The sequence below is a fragment of the Acipenser ruthenus genome, chromosome 56 (assembly GCF_902713425.1).
Source record: "Acipenser ruthenus chromosome 56, fAciRut3.2 maternal haplotype, whole genome shotgun sequence".
Lineage (NCBI taxonomy): Eukaryota > Metazoa > Chordata > Actinopteri > Acipenseriformes > Acipenseridae > Acipenser > Acipenser ruthenus.
The window spans coordinates 2,726,268-2,746,077 of NC_081244.1; the positions used below are offsets into that span (position 1 = coordinate 2,726,268).

General features: G+C 40.3%; 1 protein-coding gene and 1 long non-coding RNA gene across 2 annotated transcripts; both read left to right on the plus strand.

Moving 5' to 3' along the window:
* Window positions 1-376: 376 nt before the first annotated feature.
* On the plus strand, window positions 377-14,484 carry LOC131724719 (macrophage mannose receptor 1-like). Its single transcript, XM_059017361.1, has 7 exons — window positions 377-386; window positions 714-1,055; window positions 5,946-6,269; window positions 12,814-13,155; window positions 14,073-14,114; window positions 14,233-14,274; window positions 14,393-14,484. The coding sequence occupies exons 1-7, from the start codon at window positions 377-379 to the stop codon at window positions 14,482-14,484; spliced, it is 1,194 nt and encodes a 397-aa protein (XP_058873344.1).
* Window positions 14,485-15,027: 543 nt separating this feature from the next.
* LOC131724729 (uncharacterized) lies at window positions 15,028-19,747 on the plus strand. The gene is made up of 3 exons (XR_009320300.1): window positions 15,028-15,076; window positions 17,991-18,079; window positions 18,299-19,747. It is a non-coding gene; the product is annotated as an uncharacterized LOC131724729 (long non-coding RNA).
* The last annotated feature ends 63 nt before the right edge of the window (window positions 19,748-19,810 follow it).

The window sequence follows — 19,810 nt, forward strand, 5'->3', positions numbered from 1 at the left end:
GTACTTTGTATTTAATCACATCCTGATGTAACTATCACTATTTAATCATATCCTGATGTAACTATCACTATTACCTGCTGTATTATTGAATTGTGGTTTGTCAAACTTGTACTTTACTTGAACAAAAGTTATTGTATTTCTTGCTCTTATTGTATTACTTGTATTGTAACGCTTGAAATGTTTTTGCCTACGATTGTAAGTCGCCCTGGATAAGGGCGTCTGCTAATAAATAAATAATAATAATAATAATAATACAGACTGTGCATAATCTGTGGCCCAAAATACCGGCCCTCGACCACAATGCCCCACACTTCATCACAGTATTTATAGCCTCCAGTCATACACAGTGGTGTAGTCTAGCTGGAACCCATTGTAAATGTGTTCCGGTACTTTTTTCAATAGGCAGAACCTTGACTTAAGAATTAACTTAAGAATCAACTGAAGAATCTTGAATGTTTTTTTATTAAAATCCTTTTATAGCGCCCGACCGCTGTAATTTCAATGCATGCTCACCGATGAAGTGATCTCTTTTTCTTTTTCTGTACCATGCCATTGAATAGACATTAGTCCGATTCCCTACAACCACTGCTGATGGTACACAAATCGGAGACGCGGTTTATGTCAAATGTCTGATTGAGGACAACACAGTTTTGGGTTCAGAAACAAAGGACCTCTACAGCTCCCAGTTTCTCATCTGTGGTTTGTGTTCACAGAGACCAGCAACATCACTGAGAGATACACTCTGATTGAAGAACTGAAAACCTGGACTGAAGCTCAGCAGTACTGTAGAGAACACCACACCGACCTCGTCAGTATAAAGAGTGCCAGTGAAAATGAAGAAATAGTGAAGAAAGCGCAGGGCAAGACCTTCTGGATAGGCCTGTTCAATGAGCCCTGGAAGTGGTCACACCAGGGGGATAACTACACATTTCACAGCTGGGGCAGTCAGGACCCAAACAATTGGGCAGACACTGAGAGCTGTGTGATCATGACTAAGAGCTGTTACTGGTATGATATTTCCTGCAACACGCTGTACCCTTTCTTCTGCTGTGAAGGTAAGGATTCTTGCTCAGTCTGTATTGTCATTTAGTTCAGTGTTTCACCCCAGTTTGTGTGTGTGTGTGGAGCGGGGTGACAGCTTATCTGTGCAGGCGAGTTAACCCATTCACTCACTGCATTGAAATTCCTGCAGAACAGAATGTCTTGTTAAAAACTAGATTTCAGGACTGCGCAGCACGATTTGAAAATCAAGCCTGCTGTATTTATTCCTTATCTGTGCAGGAGTAAACTGGCAACACTACCCTCTCTGTATTACTACAGAAGTCTCTGGCAAGCCTGCTGTATTTCTTATTCATACTGATAAAACAAGGAAGCCAGTACTTGTATCATTGTAACGTTATAACTAGCTATTTGCTTCTGTTTATTTTTTTGTAGTCAGAATTTTGATAAAGTAATAATTCTACCTATTATGTGTTCATTTTAGTGTGGGTGAAACCAGGGTTAACATAATAACAAAATAATCTTCATGATACATTAAATTAGCATTTTATATACACTGAATAATCTTAATATCCTGCTAGGTCATTGTCTGTTGTAATGTTTTTAACAGTTATTTATTTTTAGTTTTGTTCTATAAAGTAAACTTCATACCTATGGAGCATTATAAGGGTCAAAATTAAATAGTTAATTTGTTAATTAATTTGTCAAGTCATAAGTTAATTGCTCAATTAATAAGTTAATGTGTAAATTAATTATTGTATTTATAAATTACATTTTTTACTTTATAAATTCTTAAATTTGTAAATTGTAAACTAATTTGACAAATCGTAAATGAACAATTTGGCAACTGAACTTTTTAAAGCCTATGTTTGAATATTGTCAATCACACGAGGGGGCATCTACAATCGACAGTGCTGCCAAAGGTTGCTTATGCGTTAGTGATGTCACTGTGTTCCTAGTGTATGTCTGCAGACCAGAGGATCATGAAACATACAGCTGAAGACTGTTAGCATGTGTGCCGTCAACTGGATTAAAATAAGGTCAGTATATATTCATTTTTAAACCTACCGCATGCACATATTTACCCCCAGGCTGTAACAGACCGTATTTTAAATAGATGAAAATATCACTTAAATATTTGTATGCAATATATATATAATACGTAAACTAATAGATAATTACTATGGGGTTCTTCATATTTTTGGTTTGTGTTGTGCATGGTTGGGATATTATACCAAATATATTCATGCTTAGTTAACAAGGAGTACCGTCAACTCAACAATATAGGAATATGATTATCATTGAGAATAGGCTTTATTACTGACAGAAATAACATTTTCAGATTGCTGTGTTTCACTATTTTTTGTTGGTTAGTTTCCATTTGCTTGTGTTACACATAGCTTAATTGGCCAATAATGAATCCGTTTTTGTTGCATAGATGTGTACCTTTATAACAGTGCAGTGGGATAATTTTTCATTGAAATTACTGTGATGTGCGGCCCATTTTATCGCACTGTAGATTTATTATTTAGGGATCATTCAAGTATTTCTCACCAAGGCCTACATAAATTGAACAAAGGAGATATAATACATTTCTTAATCATACACACCGCAAACCAAATATATAATAAAGAATTCCATAGTAATTATCTATTATTTTACATATAATATATATCAAAATATTTAAGCAATGTTTTCATCTATTTAAAATACGTTTGTACTAACTATGCCTGTTACAGCCTGGTGGTAAATATGTGCATGCGGTAGGTTTAAAAATGAATATATACTGACCTTATTTTAATCCAGTTGACGGCACACATGCTAACAGTCTTCAGCTGTATGGTCCATGAGCCTCCAATCTGCAGACATACACTAGCAACCATAGGCGTCATTTACACAGGGGACATGTCCCCCTCACTTTTTCAATGATGGGTAAATGTCCCCCTCACATTGCAGGAGTACTAAAACTTTTATTTCAGATAATGTATTGGTATAATCACTAGTCAGTATAGAAGTCAATGGGCTCGGATCCGGGATCACTGTAGCTGGATCATGAGATGGTGTTTTACCACAAGGATCTGGATCAAGCTCCATTGATCAGTAATGTTGATCCGACCCTGGAGCTGAACACGCCTTAACTAGGGAAACTGACCAATGAGAAGTGAACATACACGGAGCACAGTTTAAAGACCCCGGCTGTCAAATTTGTATCCAGCCTGAGAGCACAGTAATGTTGGGGAAAAGCGGATGGACAAAGATAGAGGATGATGCGCTACACTGCTGCATCCAAACACAGGGAACTGGTTTAAGATTGTAATTCACCATTGGCTTCCGAGTGGCACATCCAGTAAAGGCGCTCCACGTGGAGTGCAGGATGCGCTGTATAGTCTGGACGTTGCGAGTTCGAGTCCAGGCTATTCATACAAAAAAGCTATTTTAACACACAGCTAAAAGCACCCAAGAATGGATAAGAGCAAAACATTGGACTATTCTGAAGTGGCCTTCTATGAGTCCTGATCTGAATCCTATCGAACATCTATGGAAAGAGCTGAAACTTGCAGTCTGGAGAAGGCACCCATCAAACCTGAGACAGCTGGAGCAGTTTGCTCAGGAAAAGTGGGCCAAACTACCTGTTAACAGGTGCAGAAGTCTCATTGAGAGCTACAGAAAACGTTTGATTGCAGTGATTGCCTCTAAAGGTTGTGCAACAAAATATTAGGTTAGCAGTCCCATCATTTTTGTCCATGCCATTTTCATTTCTTTTCTTATTTACAATATTATGTTGAATAAAAAATCAAAAGCAAAGTCTGATTTCTATTAAATATGGAATAAACAATGGTGGATGCCAATTACTTTTGTCAGTTTCAAGTTATTTCAGAGAAAATTGTGCATTCTTCGTGCATTTTTTGTGGAGGGGTACCAACAAATTTGAGCATGTCTGTATCAGAGCATCTTGTTGGCCTTTTTTATAGCTTCCCCACATTGTCTAGATGAAGACATTTCTGAGTTAACATAAACTCCTAGGTCTTTTTCATAGTTCCCTTCTTTAATTTCAGTATCTCCCATATGATATTTATAATGAACATTTTTATTGCCTGCATGCAATACTTTACACTTTTCTCTATTAAATGGCATTTGCCATGTGTCTGCCCAGTTCTGAATGCTGTCCAGATCATTTTGAATGACCTTTGCTGCTGCAACAGTGTTTGCCACTCCTCCTATGTTTGTGTCGTCTGCAAATTTAAGAGACCACTATGCGTGCGCTCACATAATCTTTTTTTTTTTTACTTTTTGCTGTCTAAATCGTTTAAATAGAGGCTCAGGAACTGCTGTGTTGATCCTGTGCAAAATGCACAGAATTTGATTTTTTCGGTAGGTGGTCACATAGGACACGGACATGGGTGGGGTAGGAGGCGGAGTGCCAGTGTAACGAGGTGGTGAAGATCAATTAGATCAAACAAGACTAAAAATGCCCTTTTATAAAATGGCTTGAATATTGTGTTCAGTTCTGGTCACCTCGTTACAAAAAGGATATTGCTGCTCTAGAAAGAGTGCAAAGAAGAGCAACCAGAATTATCCCGGGTTTAAAAGGCATGTCATATGCAGACAGGCTAAAAGAATTGAATCTATTCAGTCTTGAACAAATAAGACTACGCGGCGATCTGACTCAAACATTCAAAATCCTAAAAGGTATAGACAATGTCGACCCAGGGGACTTTTTTGACCTGAAAAAATAAACAAGGACCAGGGGTCACAAATGGAGAATAGATAAAGGGGCATTCAGAACAGAAAATAGGAGGCACTTTTTTACACAGAGAATTGTGTGGGTCTGGAACCAACCCCCCAGTAATGTTGTTGAAGCTGACACCCTGGGATCCTTCAAGAAGCTGCTTGATGAGATTCTGGGATCAATAAGCTACTAACAACCAAACAAGCAAGATGGGCTGAATGACCTCCTCTTGTTTGTAAACTTTCTTATGTTCTTATGTTCTTCTTATAAATCTCTGTGTGAACACTGGGATCGTATTGTTCAAAGTGTCTGCTGTAATAGCAGTCTGTGTGAGAAGTACTTTTTGAGTTGTAATACAGACGTTAAAAATAGTCTGCAACGTTGACGAATTGTTTAAGTCCTTAAAAAGTTTATATTTATTTTCCATTATTGCATTTATTTAACACACTCAAACTGTGAATTAATTATTTTCACTAAACTCAGCCCTTTTCGTTGTTTATCCCTTACAGAATACCCCGCTTCATTTATAACCCAGCTACAGAAACCGTCCCCATTCCCCCACTTTTGAAACCAAAGTTACGCCACTGCCTGTACTGACCATTAGTTTCACATTTCCCCTTCAAATATGTAAATCTGAAGCTTAATGCTCTACTGCCAAATACATTTCTTTCGTACAGCACTTAATTCTGCGTTAATATTCTTTTGAATCCGTGATTCCGTCCATGCTCTCGTTAACATGGATTCCATAGAGCCCTAAAAGACCTGTAAAAAGGCAATGCGATGTATACACAACAACGCAGGAAGCTGGTCTGTCCTTAATTTATGCAAGACGTATTTAGAGTGAGCATGTGGAAGAACAGGTCAGGTTTCCTTAAAGGGGAAAACCATAAAAAGGGGAACATATCTTTGCTGAAAATATGCAAAAATAATTTAATCATATATTTTACTCTTAAGTTGCATTTAAAATTATAATACAAACTTGAAAGAAAAATATTTTTAATCCACGTTTATCATTTAAACGTTTAAACCCTTACAGCCCTAATATATATATATATATATATATATATATATATATATAAATATATATATATATATATATATATATATATATATATATATATACTGTATATTTTACTTTACAGTACTAGAAGTATACTACACTCACACAAGGCTAATAATCTTGTTTCATCTTTATTGTGCTGTCCCCTCTCCCCAGGTGGCTCCTCTGGTCAGTGTTTCTATGACGCAACTGAGAAGACATGGCAGGATGCTCAGAGCTACTGCAGAAGCCAAGGCAGAGACCAGCCCAGTGTACAAGACCAGGCCAGGGCTAATGAGCTTATAGGTCTTATACCGTGGTATATGAAGTGGAATTTCTGGATTGGTCTGTATCATGACAAAGAGAACTGGCAGTGGTCCAATGGAGATGACATCATCTACTTCAACTGGAGAATAGACCTCTTCTGCGCCTCAGTCAATTCTGATGGAGAGTGGGGGGATTCAGTCTGCAGTGAGCAGAAAGCTTTCATGTGCTACAGTGGTGAGTTGATAATCAATTCCTTTGTTAATGAAACTGCTGACTGGACTGGGGGTTGACTTGCCCAGGTCTGTGACAGATCAGCTCATAGTGTAATGCAGAGTAGGGGTAAGGTGATACATATATATATATATATATATATACACACACACACACACATATATTCTAATCAGTATTCATTACAATATATAAATACTTCATGATATTATCCTTTGAAAATAGCATCAGATGTACATACTACATAAGAACATAAGAAAGTTTACAAACGAGAGGAGGCCATTCAGCCCATCTTGTTCGTTTGGTTCTTAGTAGCTTATTGATCCCAGAATCTCATCAAGCAGCTTATTGAATGATCCCAGGGTGTCAGCTTCAACAATATTACGGGGGAGTTGGTTCCAGACCCTCACAATTCGCTGTGTAAAAATGTGCCTCCTATATTCTGTTCTGAATGCCCCTTTATCTAATCTCCATTTGTGACCCCTGGTCATTGTTTATTTTTTCAGGTCAAAAAAGTCCCCTGGGTCGACATTGTCTATACTGTTTAGGATTTTGAATGCTTCAATCAGATCACTGTGTAGTCTTCTTTGTTCAAGACTGAATAGATTCAATTCTTTTAGACTGTCAGCATATGACATGCCTTTTAAACCTGGGATAATTCTGGTTGCTATTCTTTGCACTTTTTCTAGAGCAGCAGTATACTTTTTGTAACGAGGTGACCAGAACAAAACACACTATTCTAAGTGAGGTCTTACTAATGCATTGTAAAGTTTTAACATTACTTCCCTTGATTTAAATTCAACACTTCTCACAATATATCAGAGCATCTTGTTGGCCTTTTTTATAGCTTCCCCACATTGTCTAGATGAAGACATTTCCGAGTTAACATAAACTCCTAGGTCTTTTTCATAGATTCCTTCTTCAATTTCAGTATTTCCCATAGGGTATTTATAATGCACATTCTTATTGCCTGCATGCAGTACATTACACTTTTCTCTATTAAATGTCATTTGCAGTGTGCCTGCCCATGCTGTCTAGATCATTTTGAATGACCTTTGCTGCTGCAACAGTGTTTGGCACTCCTCCTATTTAAGTGTCATCTGCAAATTTAACAAGTTTGCTTACTAGACCAGAATCTAAATCATTCATGTAGATTAGGAATAGCAGAGGACCTAATACTGATCCCTGTGGTACACCACTTGTCACCTCGCTCCATTTTGAGGTTTCTCCTCTAATCAGTACTTTCTGTTTTCTACATGTTAACCACTCCATAATCCATGTGCATGCATTTTCTTGAACCCTTACTGCGTTCAGTTTGAGAATTAATCTGTTACGTGGGACTTTGTTAAAAGCTTTCTGAAAATCTAAATCAACCATGTTGTATGCTTTGCAATTATCCATTGTCTATGGATAATTAGTTAGACACAATCTCCCTTTCCTAAAACCATGCTGACTGTCTCTCAGGATATTGTTACCATATAGGTAATTTTCCATTTTGGATCTTATTATAGTTCTCCATAAGTTTACATATAATAGTAGTCAGGCTTACTGGTCTGTAGTTACCTGGTTCGGTTTTGTCTCCCTTTTTGTGGATCGGTATTACGTTTACAATTTTCCAGTCTGTCGGTACAACCCATGTGTCAAGAGACTGTTGCATGATCTTGGTTAGCGATTTGTAAATAACTTCTTTCATTTCTTTGAGTTCTATTGGGAGGATCTCCTCCAGCCCAGGGGATTTGTTTATTTTAAGAGCTCCTAGTCCCTTTAACACTTCTGCCTCTGTTATGCTAAAGTTATTTAAAACTGGATAGGAACAGGTCGACATGTTGGGCATGTTGTCTTTGTCCATCTTTGTAAAAACCTGTGAAAAGTAATAATTTAATGTATTTGCTATTTTTTTTCTTCATCTATGATTTTGCCATTTGTGTCTCTTATACATTTAACCTCCTCTTTGAATGTTCTCTTGCTGTTATAATATTGGAAAAACATTTTGGAATTGGTTTTAGCCCCTAGAAATATTGATTTCTTTCTCTCTCTTTGCCTTTCTAACTTCCCTTTTGACTAGTGTTTGCAGTTGTCTCCCTTCTGTTTTTTTCCTCCCCCTTCCTTTCTAGTTTAAATGCTTCTGGACCTCCTCAAGGATCCTTTCTCCGAGTAGATTGGTTCACTTTCTGTTTAAGTGCAGTCCGTCCAACCTATATAGATAGTCCTTGTTGTAGAATGTGCTCCAATGTTCAAAAAAGATGAAACCTTCCTGTGTGCACCACGATTTCAGCCATGCATTTTGATTTTGTATTTCAAGCTGTCCATATGGTCCTTTGCAAGGTGGCAGCAGTACCCCAGAAAATACCACTGTTCTGGTCTTATCTTTTAATCTCCTTCCTAGCTTTTTTAAATCTCCTTCCTAGCTAGTTTTGCAAGGATCTTGGCTTGTCTATTCCAATGTTGTTTGTACCGATGTGAATGACCACTACCGGGTCGTCTCCTGTTTGTTCTAGGAGCCTGTCCACATTCTCAGTGATGTGCGTGACAGAGGCTTCTGGGAGGCAGCACACTGTTGTAGTAAGGGGGTCCAAACTGCGCACTGAACTTGCTGTGTTTCTCAATATGGAGTCCCCAACAATCATGACCTCCCTTCTTTTTGCTGCCTGGCCAGCACTGTTTATAGGGTTCTGGATATTGTTCCTTTCGTTCGCTTGATTTTGGTTTTGATCAACTACATTTTGAAGTGGCTCAAATTTGTTGGATGTTTGGATTTCTGGTGGTTGTGTTTGACAAAGTTTATTTTATTTCCCTGCTTCTGCATATCTGAACACAGCTGTTTTGACCCTCTTCCATCTCCCTGGTGGCTTTCAGTCTGCTAGGGGTGTAGACTTCCATGAATTGTGGGTGTGCCAGCTCCTCAAGCTCCTGTTGCTGACTCACTCCATTTCTAGCCCACTAACTAGTTTTAGCATGTCCTGGATCGTGCAGCACTTTACACACACTTGGTTGAACCCTGCTGGGTTTTCTCGGATTTCCCACATCATGCAGGTGTCACAGGTGTTATTTTCTGGGTTTAAGCAGACGACAGTGCTTTTTGTAGTGGTCTCAATGCAGGATTTTAACTGTAATGTCAATGTCCCGTTTCAAGCCTACATTAAACTGTTCTACTAAAAATATTGGTCTGTTTGTTACAGAAAATAAAATCAGCCAGATGGCTAAAACCTCAGTATATTATCCAGAAAACAATTATTTGAAATAATATCCCGTGACAGAGAAATAATGAATCTAAATTACAAATCTACCTCCCGACCTGTGAGGGTGCTGTGTAAAGGGAACAGTGTGCCCCGGACTGGATGGTCTGGCAATTCATTCCAGGGAAAGGTGGAAGTCAGCCATCTAGAAAGGGGGCGGAGTCACAGTACAACAAGTCATCACCCCAGACGGGAGGCAATTTGGCAATCGAGGATTGGAGGATATGCGTCAGTAGAGGGAGAATACCTGCTTGTTCCACCTCCACCGCCGTGGGAGGACTGGGTATCGCTCCCACCACCACCACCAGCAGAGGGAGCATGCCTGCTGGTTTCACGGCTGCAGCCAGAAGGGGAGGAGGCCCTGCCGCCTTCGCAGCCAGAAGGGGAGGAGGCCCTGCTGCCTTCACAGCCAGAATGGGAAGAGCCCCTGCCGCCTTCGCAGCCAGAACTGGAGGAGCCCCTGCCGCCTTAGCCAGGAGCTGCCTCTGCCTCCACCACCACCACCTGAGGGAGAGTAGCAGGAGCTGCCTCTCCCTTCAAGACAGGACGGACCGGGACAAGATGCTGGCTGTCCGCAGCTGCCCTTGCATAGGCTGCTAAGCAGAGCAAGGGAGAAAACCGCCGGATCGCAGCAGCTGAGAAGAGGGCCAACCCCAGCACCCCAGCTGGTCCCGGCTCCCCTCCTGCAATTGCCTCCCGAGGGACCGCTGCCGCCTTCGCCTCCCGAGGGTCAGCTGCCGCCATTGCCTCCAGAGGGACCGCCATTGCCCTGTCTTGCATTGCCTGGGGATGCCAGTTCACCATCGCCCAGGGATGTCAGTTCGCCATTGCCCGGGGATGTCAGTTTGCCATCGCCTGGGGATGCCAGTTCGCCATCGCCCAGGGATGCCAGTTAGCCTCGCACTGCCCAAGGATGACTGCCTTGCACCGCCCAAGGATGCCTGCCTCGCACCTCTCAGGGATGCCACATCTGGATATTCTGGGGTTGCCTGTTGCTCCGCATCGCCTGCGGAGTCGCCAGTTACAGGGTACGAGGGAGAAGTGGCGCTCCCCCTGCCGCCTCCATGGCCAGGGGCTCCCCTCCTGAGTTCTCCTCCTGAGGGTCTGCTGCTGCCGTCGCCTCCCGAGGGTCCGCTGCTGCCATTGCCTCCCGAGGGTCCTGCTTCGCCTGGGGCTGTCGCCGGCTCTGCTTCTCCTGGGGTCGCTACCAGTCCTGCCATGCAGCAGGAAAAACTGGCCAGAGCCCCACGTAGGGGAGCTGCCGGCCATGAAGAAGGGGGGGGGGTTCAGGAGACCAGCTCCCCCAGCTGCACTTTTGCGGCAGGAGATAATGTGGCTGAACCCCCGGAAGAGGGAGCTGTTAGCCACAAAGAAGTGGGTGGTGGAGAACATTCCACCATGGCCACCCCCAGAAACACTTTGCTTCCCCCTCTTCAGGGACTTTGTGACTAAGGGGGGAAGGGGGCCGATGGGGCTAGGTGTGCATGTGCGTTATTTTTAGAACAGGGTTTTCTCCTCCGCCCCTGTGTTATTTTGTATTTGTTTTGTATTATTATTATTATTATTATTATTATTATTATTATTATTATTATTATTATTATTGTTATGATTTATTTATTTATGACGGCGAAGCGCCGCAGGTTTTACTATTGTTTATTTGTATTTACTTAAAAAGTTATTTTTGAACTGCAGTACTTCCCTGATGTCAGTTTTTTCCTTCCTGCTTCTGACCTGATGTCACCACTCGTCCATCCCTGTCACACTAACACATCCAGGACCTGTTGCTTAAGGCCAGCACCCGACCCGGACTGCACTGCACTTGTGATCATGAATGAATTGTATTTCACCACTAACTTCACTGCACTCACTCTGGACTTGTGATCGTGTTTGTGTTTAGTGTCGTGTTTATACTGTATATTATTTAACCGAGACTGAACCTGCGGTTATTGTACTGAGCAGTACACATCTCTGTGTATTGCCAGCTCACCAAATTATTTACTGTTGTCAAGAGACATTGGATTTACAAATAAAAACCATCATTTCAAACCGTACTTTGTTGTCTGTCTTACCACTTTGCCACATATCCACAAAGGAATTTATAGAAGCATACATTGAAGCTGTTCTACATCATATGCGGGCTCTCTTGAAAATCTCGGAATACAAACTGATGGAACAAAGTAGGAACAGGTATTCACTAGATGTGCCAGCTGCTGTCTCCTGTCTGTGCAGTGTGTCTCCCCAAAACTTTGTGGGGCCATAGGTTTTATGTTACAGGAAGCTGGCAACTTTTACACATAACTTTAAAGTCTGTTTTCAAAGATCTTCTTTAAATGGCTGCTCTAGTGCACTGGGGTTTGAGATCTGTCCTCTAAATCACTGCTGAAAGAATGTACCACATCATGGATCATTACTGTTGTGTTCCCTCTTTGACAATGTGGGCAATAATCCTTACACTAAATGCATTAGAGTGGCATTTTTGAAAAGAGCTTTGAAACAGAGTTTAAAGATATAAGAGTCAAAAGTCAGGATGCTAACAATGAAAATAGAAATGACAGGTATGTTATTTAAACAGTTGTAGCAACACGTGGGGACGTATAATGCTTCATTTTACCTATTTTAATACTGTTATATATAAAAATTAAAAGGCAGTTTAATCCCATCAGATTCTATAGTGGAGTTCCTCACCTTCACCCCCAAAAAGCTTTTCATAATCATACAAAAGCCCCTCACTAAACCGGAGGTGTCGGGTTTAAAGCAACACAATAAAATTGCACACCTACATCTATAGTGCTCAATGCATTTTAAATGTAAATCATTGAAATAATCATCATTCAGTCGACACCCTCAGAGCTTTTGAAAGTGTCATTGGAACATGAAAACACAAGGAGGCTTGGTGGTCCGGTGGTTAAAGAAAGGGGCTTGTTGCCAGGAGATCCCCAGTTCAATTCAAGCTCAGTAACTGACTCACTGTGTGACCCCAAGCAAGTCACTTAACCTCCTTCCTATTGTTAGTGACTGTGCAGCAGCAGTTGTGATGAATAGTTCACACCCTAGTCTCTGTAAGTCACTTTGGATAAAAGTGTCTGCTAAATGAATAATATTGTTTGCTTCATATCGATTTTGCTCTTAAATAATATATTGATGTTCAGCTTTTAAATAGGGGAAATTACTTTTAAGTCATTAAAGCAGAGATGTTGCTTTTCATGACCTTGATAGCTGAGCTGGATGTGACTCAGGTTCAATCACTGTACAACAGGAGAGCCAGCGCACCTCCACAACTGATTTTGATTTTGATCTGCGGTTTGTGTTTACAGAGACCAGCATCATCACTGAGAGATACACCCTGATTGAAGAACTGAAAACCTGGACTGAAGCTCAGCAGTACTGTAGAGAACACCACACCGACCTCGTCAGTATAAAGAGTCCCATTGAAAATGAAGAAATAGTGAAGAAAGCGCAGGGCAAGACCTTCTGGATAGGTCTGTTCAATGAGCCCTGGAAGTGGTCACACCAGGGGGATAACTACACATTTCAGAACTGGAAACCTGGGGACCCAAACAATGATGGAGGCAATCAGAAATGTGTAAACATGCTCAATAGTGGTAAATGGATTGACTATGACTGCAACTCTCAGTTGCCTTTCTTCTGCTATGATGGTAAGGATCCCTGCTCAGTCTGTGTTCTTGTGCAGCTCAGTTCTTGTTCAGTGTTTGTACCCCAGTCTGTGAGCAGGGACTCAGAGGCTCAGTCCATCTGACCCTACGGTAGCTGTCTGACCCCCAGAGCAGGGCAGGGATCTAGAGCCTTTTTTGCTCATCTTTATCAAGGGTGCCAATAATTTTGGAGGTGACTGTATATCTCATTTGGTAATAGTTACATTTCTATTTCAGGGAATCATTGCTATAATAACCTAAAGTTTTCAGCACTTTAAAATGTTCTCAACTTGGTTAAGATTTATGTTAGGGTTCTAAAAATGTGGGTGTAATCTGTAATATCTAGTTAGTATTGTTGGTGAGATTTCATGGCTCACAGTTATTCATTTGTGCAACATCTTGTAACTTTTTCTACCAAATAAAATGTGATTGCTTAAGTGCTTTGTCAGCATGTTTCAAATGACTCAGAGTGATACAATGTGTTCTGTTTGTATTTATGTGTATACTTATTCTGTGTTAAACAGAGTCATATAATTATTCACTGTGTAACTATAAGGTGAGCAGGGAGGAAGATATTAAAACTATCAGTGTGTTAAACCATTCAGTTGGTACAGGTTAAAAGGTAGAACTGGGGCACATCTTATATGAATCAGTACATTTCTCACAACCCACACTTATTGAATGCACCAGATCACTCCACTTTTTTTTTTACAAAAAGGTCTTCAATAATCCCTCCCTCGCAATGTGTCACTCAAAAAAATAACACCAGTCCAGGAAGCCCAGAGCTGCCACTGAATACAGACTGTAGACAGTGTAGATATCAGTTTGATAGAAAGCCCACAGCAGAAATGACTGTTATAAATTACTGAATTATTGTATTTATTATTATTTATTAATTATCGATTCATATGTTTCTACAGATGCAATCTCCTCAGAACCTCCTTCAACACTGCTCTCTGAAGGTAGGGGGTGTAATCAGATCAGTTTGATTGAAATCCCACAGCAGAAATTACTGTTATAAATTACTGAATTATTGTATTTATTATTATTTATTAATTATCGATTAATTTGTTTCTACAGCTCCAACCCCTTCAGACCCTCCTTCAACACCGCTCTCTGAAGGTAGGGATTGTAATCAGTTCAGTTTGATTGAAAGCCCACAGCAAAAATGACTGTTATAAATTACTGAATTATTGTATTTGTTATTATTTATTAATTATCGATTCATTTGTTTCTACAGATCCAACCCCTTCAGACCCTCCTTCAACACTGCTCTCTGAAGGTAGGGAGTGTAATCAGTTCAGTTTGATTGAAAGCCCACAGCAGAAATGACTGTTATAAATTACTGAATTATTGTATTTATTATTATTTATTAATTATCGATTCATTTGTTTCTACAGCTCCAACCCCTTCAGACCCTCCTTCAACACTGCTCTCTGAAGGTAGGGAGTGTAATCAGTTCAGTTTGATTGAAAGCCCACAGCAGAAATGACTGTTATAAATTACTGAATTATTGTATTTATTATTATTTATTAATTATCGATTCATTTGTTTCTACAGATCCAACCCCTTCAGACCCTCCTTCAACACCGCTCTCTGAAGGTAGGGAGTGTAATCAGAGTTCAGTTTGATTGAAAGCCCACAGCAGAAATGACTGTTATAAATTACTGAATTATTGTATTTGTTATTATTTATTAATTATTGATTCATTTGTTTCTACAGATGCAACCCCCTCAGACCCTCCTTCAACACCGCTCTCTGAAGGTAGGGAGTGTAATCAGTTCAGTTTGATTGAAAGCCCACAGCAGAAATGACTGTTATAAATTACTGAATTATTGTATTTATTATTATTTATTAATTATCAATTCATTTGTTTCTACAGATGCAACCCCCTCAGACCCTCCTTCAACACCGCTCTCTGAAGGTAGGGAGTGTAATCAGTTCAGTTTCATTCAAAGCACACCGCAGGAATAGCCATGTGAACCTAGACCTAGTGAAGCCATGTGAGATTTTTGTGCACCTTTTTAGCAACAATACTGTGAAAGCTGAAGGCTCAGTATGTGACTTCTGCCTGACTTACACCAGATTCCTGCAGTGTAACTCAAGACATCTAAGCTACTCCTTTGAGTCAGTGCATTGCAATCCACACATGGGAATGTTGATGAGAGATAAACTAGCATGTATGCTTTCAAATAGTGCCTAATAAACTGCCCCAACACTAGACACTCATCTAAACATCTAAAAACATATTTGAAAATCTACCTCTACAGGTCTGCTTCTTGTGTTCTAGGTACCAGCACCCCACCTGAGCCCTGCACTTCTCACACTCTGTGCTGCACATTACACACTATGGGGCCGATGCACTAAGAGTTGTGCGTACACAAAAATGTTTGAGACATATGTATGAAAGGGAAATGCCCAGTACATCTCAGAAAATGCACATTACCAAATTCATAAGGGCAACTGTATGCCTCTGCAGCAAGAAGCCCCTGAGAATGTGGAGATAGCTCCTCAGCATCTCACTGACCTCTGAGATGCTCCTGATTACACATGCAGACCAGCTATGCCTGTGCATAATGATATGTACTAAAATGAGCACCTAATTACTCCATTATTTGCATATGCTTAACTCTGTGCCATTTAGGACTTGGTGTAAATGATGTGACGGGCTATAAAAAGGTGTGCTTGTGTGTGTGAGTGTGTTTTCCAGACAGAGATCAGTCATGAAAAGCCGCGACATACGGAATTTCTGTCATGGGCAGATGTGGCAATAACATGAAAATGCAGTATGTCATGGCCTTTAATGAGATATCGTGTTTATACCAAGAATGCATACATCAATAATATACTGTGTATACATATTTAATTGTGTTTTAAACACATGCCACCAGGGGAAAACAATTTGACGCCTCTGACTTGGTGCCTGCATTTGTGTGGATTAATTTGTTTAGAAGGGCTACATTAAGAATAAATGGTATATTTTATTGTAATGAGGTCAGTGTTTTCGCTGTCGCTCATCACTCTCGCCAAGTATGAATGTTTTTTGACAGTGTCATGTTCGTTTTTCAATAACTTTTTAATGTTAGCAGTTGAAACACAACCACACAATATGGTAGAGAGCAAGCTAAAGCAGAAGTTTATACTACTAGAAACTTTATTGACTATAATGACAAATGTTGCTAGTGCTACCCTCGTTCCATAGAGCTCAGGGGTTCTTGCTAATTGAGCATTTTTATCATTTGCTAATCCTAGAAAGTGTGCGTCTCCAGGCAGAATGTATATATTTTCTGAAGCAGGTTGTGTGTACAGTACTGTAGTGACTACATCTTCCTTACAGGGAGAGGACAGCAAACAGTTTTGTTCAAGGAATGTATAGCTAGAATTTTTCTTTCACGTTTTATCATCGTCTTATATTCATGTGTGGAAGGGTGGTGGGCAATTCACTGACACAAGGAGACAGCACTTTATTTGTAACGCTGCTCAGGCGCACTGATTTATTTGGTACAGTAGATGGCGCTGTTGTCCATGGTCTGGATACTGACAACAGTATCCAGAAACACAGTGTTTACCAATACAGGTACAGGCACAACAAGTGCTCGTAAATAATAATGAAAACCAAAGGCGAAAGAAAAAGGGAAAATAAAACACAGTAATAAAACTACAAACAAAAGTGCTGCTTATGCAGTGCCCCCACTGCTGCTAAGCCGGTCAGCACAAGCCTCCGTCCTACGCTCAGTTACCCTATACACTGGGATGGCTGGAGTTCCCCGTATAACCACGATGAACCTCGGGTACGTGGTGATTTCTGTTATTTATTTCCTGTTTAAATTATTTTAAGGCCGGCTGTTTTCCCCAGCCAGGTATTCCTCGTTTTGTTTTAAAACTGATGCCTTTCATCAGTGTCAATGTGTGTTCCCCAAACACGGCCACCCGAGTGCACAACCAAGCCAGATCTTATGGCCGAGCAATCTCCCAAGGCCTGCCCCTCAGCCACTCAGAGAGGGGGAAAGCACATACACCCTCTTCCCCACCTCTCCGTGGCATCGCCATGACCGACAGGCAGATCCCACGAGACTGCTGCCCTCCACCTGCAGTAATACGGATGTGCCAAATAGTCAGTCCAGTTCTCCCCTGTTACATCATGATATATAGTAATTGAGCTGGTTTAGCAATGGTAATGAAAATCAATACATAGTTGTACATTCAATAAGGGTGTTTAAAATATTAAAGGAGCCCCTATCAAAACATTCATAGTTGTTTTAAATTATACACAGTATACAATATAATGCATTTGCATTGCAGGGTGTCCAATGACAAAAAAAAATGTTGCCGTGAAGTTTCTGTAGCCATGAGAACGATCTGTTGACTGTCATGATCCCTTTGTCTGGGTGAAAGGGTTATGATGGCATTATACTGGCATAGATTGCTCAATTTCGTGCTGTGTGAATGGGTATTTTAAGAATGTATTTAACGTCTATTAGATGATTCGGTAACGCATTTGTGTGTGAAAGAGGTATTGGACACGGTGCCAGGATTTCAAGCAACAGCCACACAATTCCCCCTTCAGCCAAATCCAGAGCCCACACTATTGTGATGAGCAGCGCATTCACTTCATTTAAATACTGCGGCACACATTCACATGCACAGGTGCTGTTTTCAACAATCCGCAGTTAATACATAGCCCACAACTTTTGAGATTAATTAAAATTGAAATTAAATACGCACCCACATCAACTTGCGTTTGCCTGCTCTTAGTACACAAGCCCCTATGTGGGATCTTATTGTTTTACATGGTGTGTATTTAATGGCTGTGTGAACTCTTCTGTTTGTCTGCACAGATAAGATGACAATATTAAAGGTCCAATTAAACGCACCCGCTGGACTGAATCTTGAAGACCCCAAAGTGAGTGAAGCCCTTTTAGAGCAGGTAGGTGACATTCCCTTTCAGAAACCCATCACTGCTTCCGTGTACTGGACTTTGTATCAAATTAATTTCCTGATCTCATTTCCATAAGACTGTTGAAGGCATTGCCCCAAAAGTTGGACTCTACTTCCCTTTAGTTTTTTCTAATGTATTCTCATTTCACACTTACAGAGTGTGTGTTGCTCCTTGATAACACTGTGTTTCTCGTGGTTGTTGTGTCAGATTCGGGAGCACTACTCCAAGAACTTTCCAATGGACGGTGTTAAACTGCGCTGGAGAAAACAAGATGGGGAGATATTCCACATGGAGGAAGAGGAGGAGGAGAAGTGCTCCGAGCCGTGAGACACCATTGATCTCCTATTAACAACTCAAGCTGTCTGCCTCTGAATGTAATATTAGTGACTGCAACTGTCATTTATTTGTTTTAGATGGATTTTACTATAGATATACTGGGACAATGTAGACTTATTTTAAGGTGTTGGTTTTAGTTTTAAATTAATTTTACATTACCTATTTGTGCAACTCTGATTTATAATTGGGTGATGGGTGTATTTTGGGTATTTTAATTTGGTTAGAATATAGATAGAGATATTATGTTACTGGTGCAACACTGATTTATGGTGAGGGGTAAATTTTAATTTGATTATACTATATATATATAGTTACTAGGGATTATATGAAGCCTTTTGGGTTTGTGTTGTATTTGTTATGTTGTAGGAAGAATAAATATATACAGAGTGATTGTAAAGTAAATAGGCAATTTTACAAAGGCATGACAGAATAAATGTGCACCTTGCAAGTTCCTGTACAATTCCATAGGGGGCGCCACACATTACAGGGGTGGGGGGCAGGATAAAAAAAACAACAATGCAATTATTTGTAGAGTCTTGATGCTACAGAACCAGGATTAATTGGTCATCAGACAGACAGGGGCAAGTCATATGGCAGACAATGAAAATTCTTCATTGCACATGATACGATAGTGAAATGTCATTGACAGCTCTTGATCTGAGCTGTCAGGAGAGCTTCAAGGTAGGCTGGGTAAGCGAGATGAGTTACCCTGGTGCCCTGGCCATTCCCAATCATGTCCTTAATTATTACCTGGGTGAGGGGACCTTCAGGATTGGAGCTGCTATAGCAATGGAAGGAATGCTGCAGCATACGTTAAGATTGGTGGCGCCCCCTATGGGCTGTATTTTGAATAAACACCAGCAGTAGAGTGACAGGACAGCAGTCTGTAGATCCACTGCTGTGTATTAACCCAATTTTGCATGACAGGCACCCAAACCTGATCAAAAACGATCTCTATTAGTGAAAGGAAAATGAGCTAAATGAATTGAAGGTCTTTTTTATTATTAGTCATACAGTACATGCTGGACAAAGACTTTAATTGATCATACTTTCAAAGAGTCATGCAAAAATGATGTTTAAATGAAAAGAATCCAAACACTTTAAAAAGGTGTTCAGTTCACAACCACAAGGTCAGGTCCACCTGATTCACTGTGCAGTCTGCTTGGTGTAGTGCAACATGGGGTTCAGTCATTAAGGCTTGGGTTCAGGGCTTCTCTGCTGTGTTTCAAAATGAATACTGAACTAACTGTATGAGAAACAAGGCATTTCTCACTGTTCATACTCTGTATTTTTTGCTGAATTATTTCAATAAAGTTTTAATCTCTGGCTTCTTTATTGTCTATTTTCACTTGGTTAGATTTGCAATCCTCTGACAACTGCTTA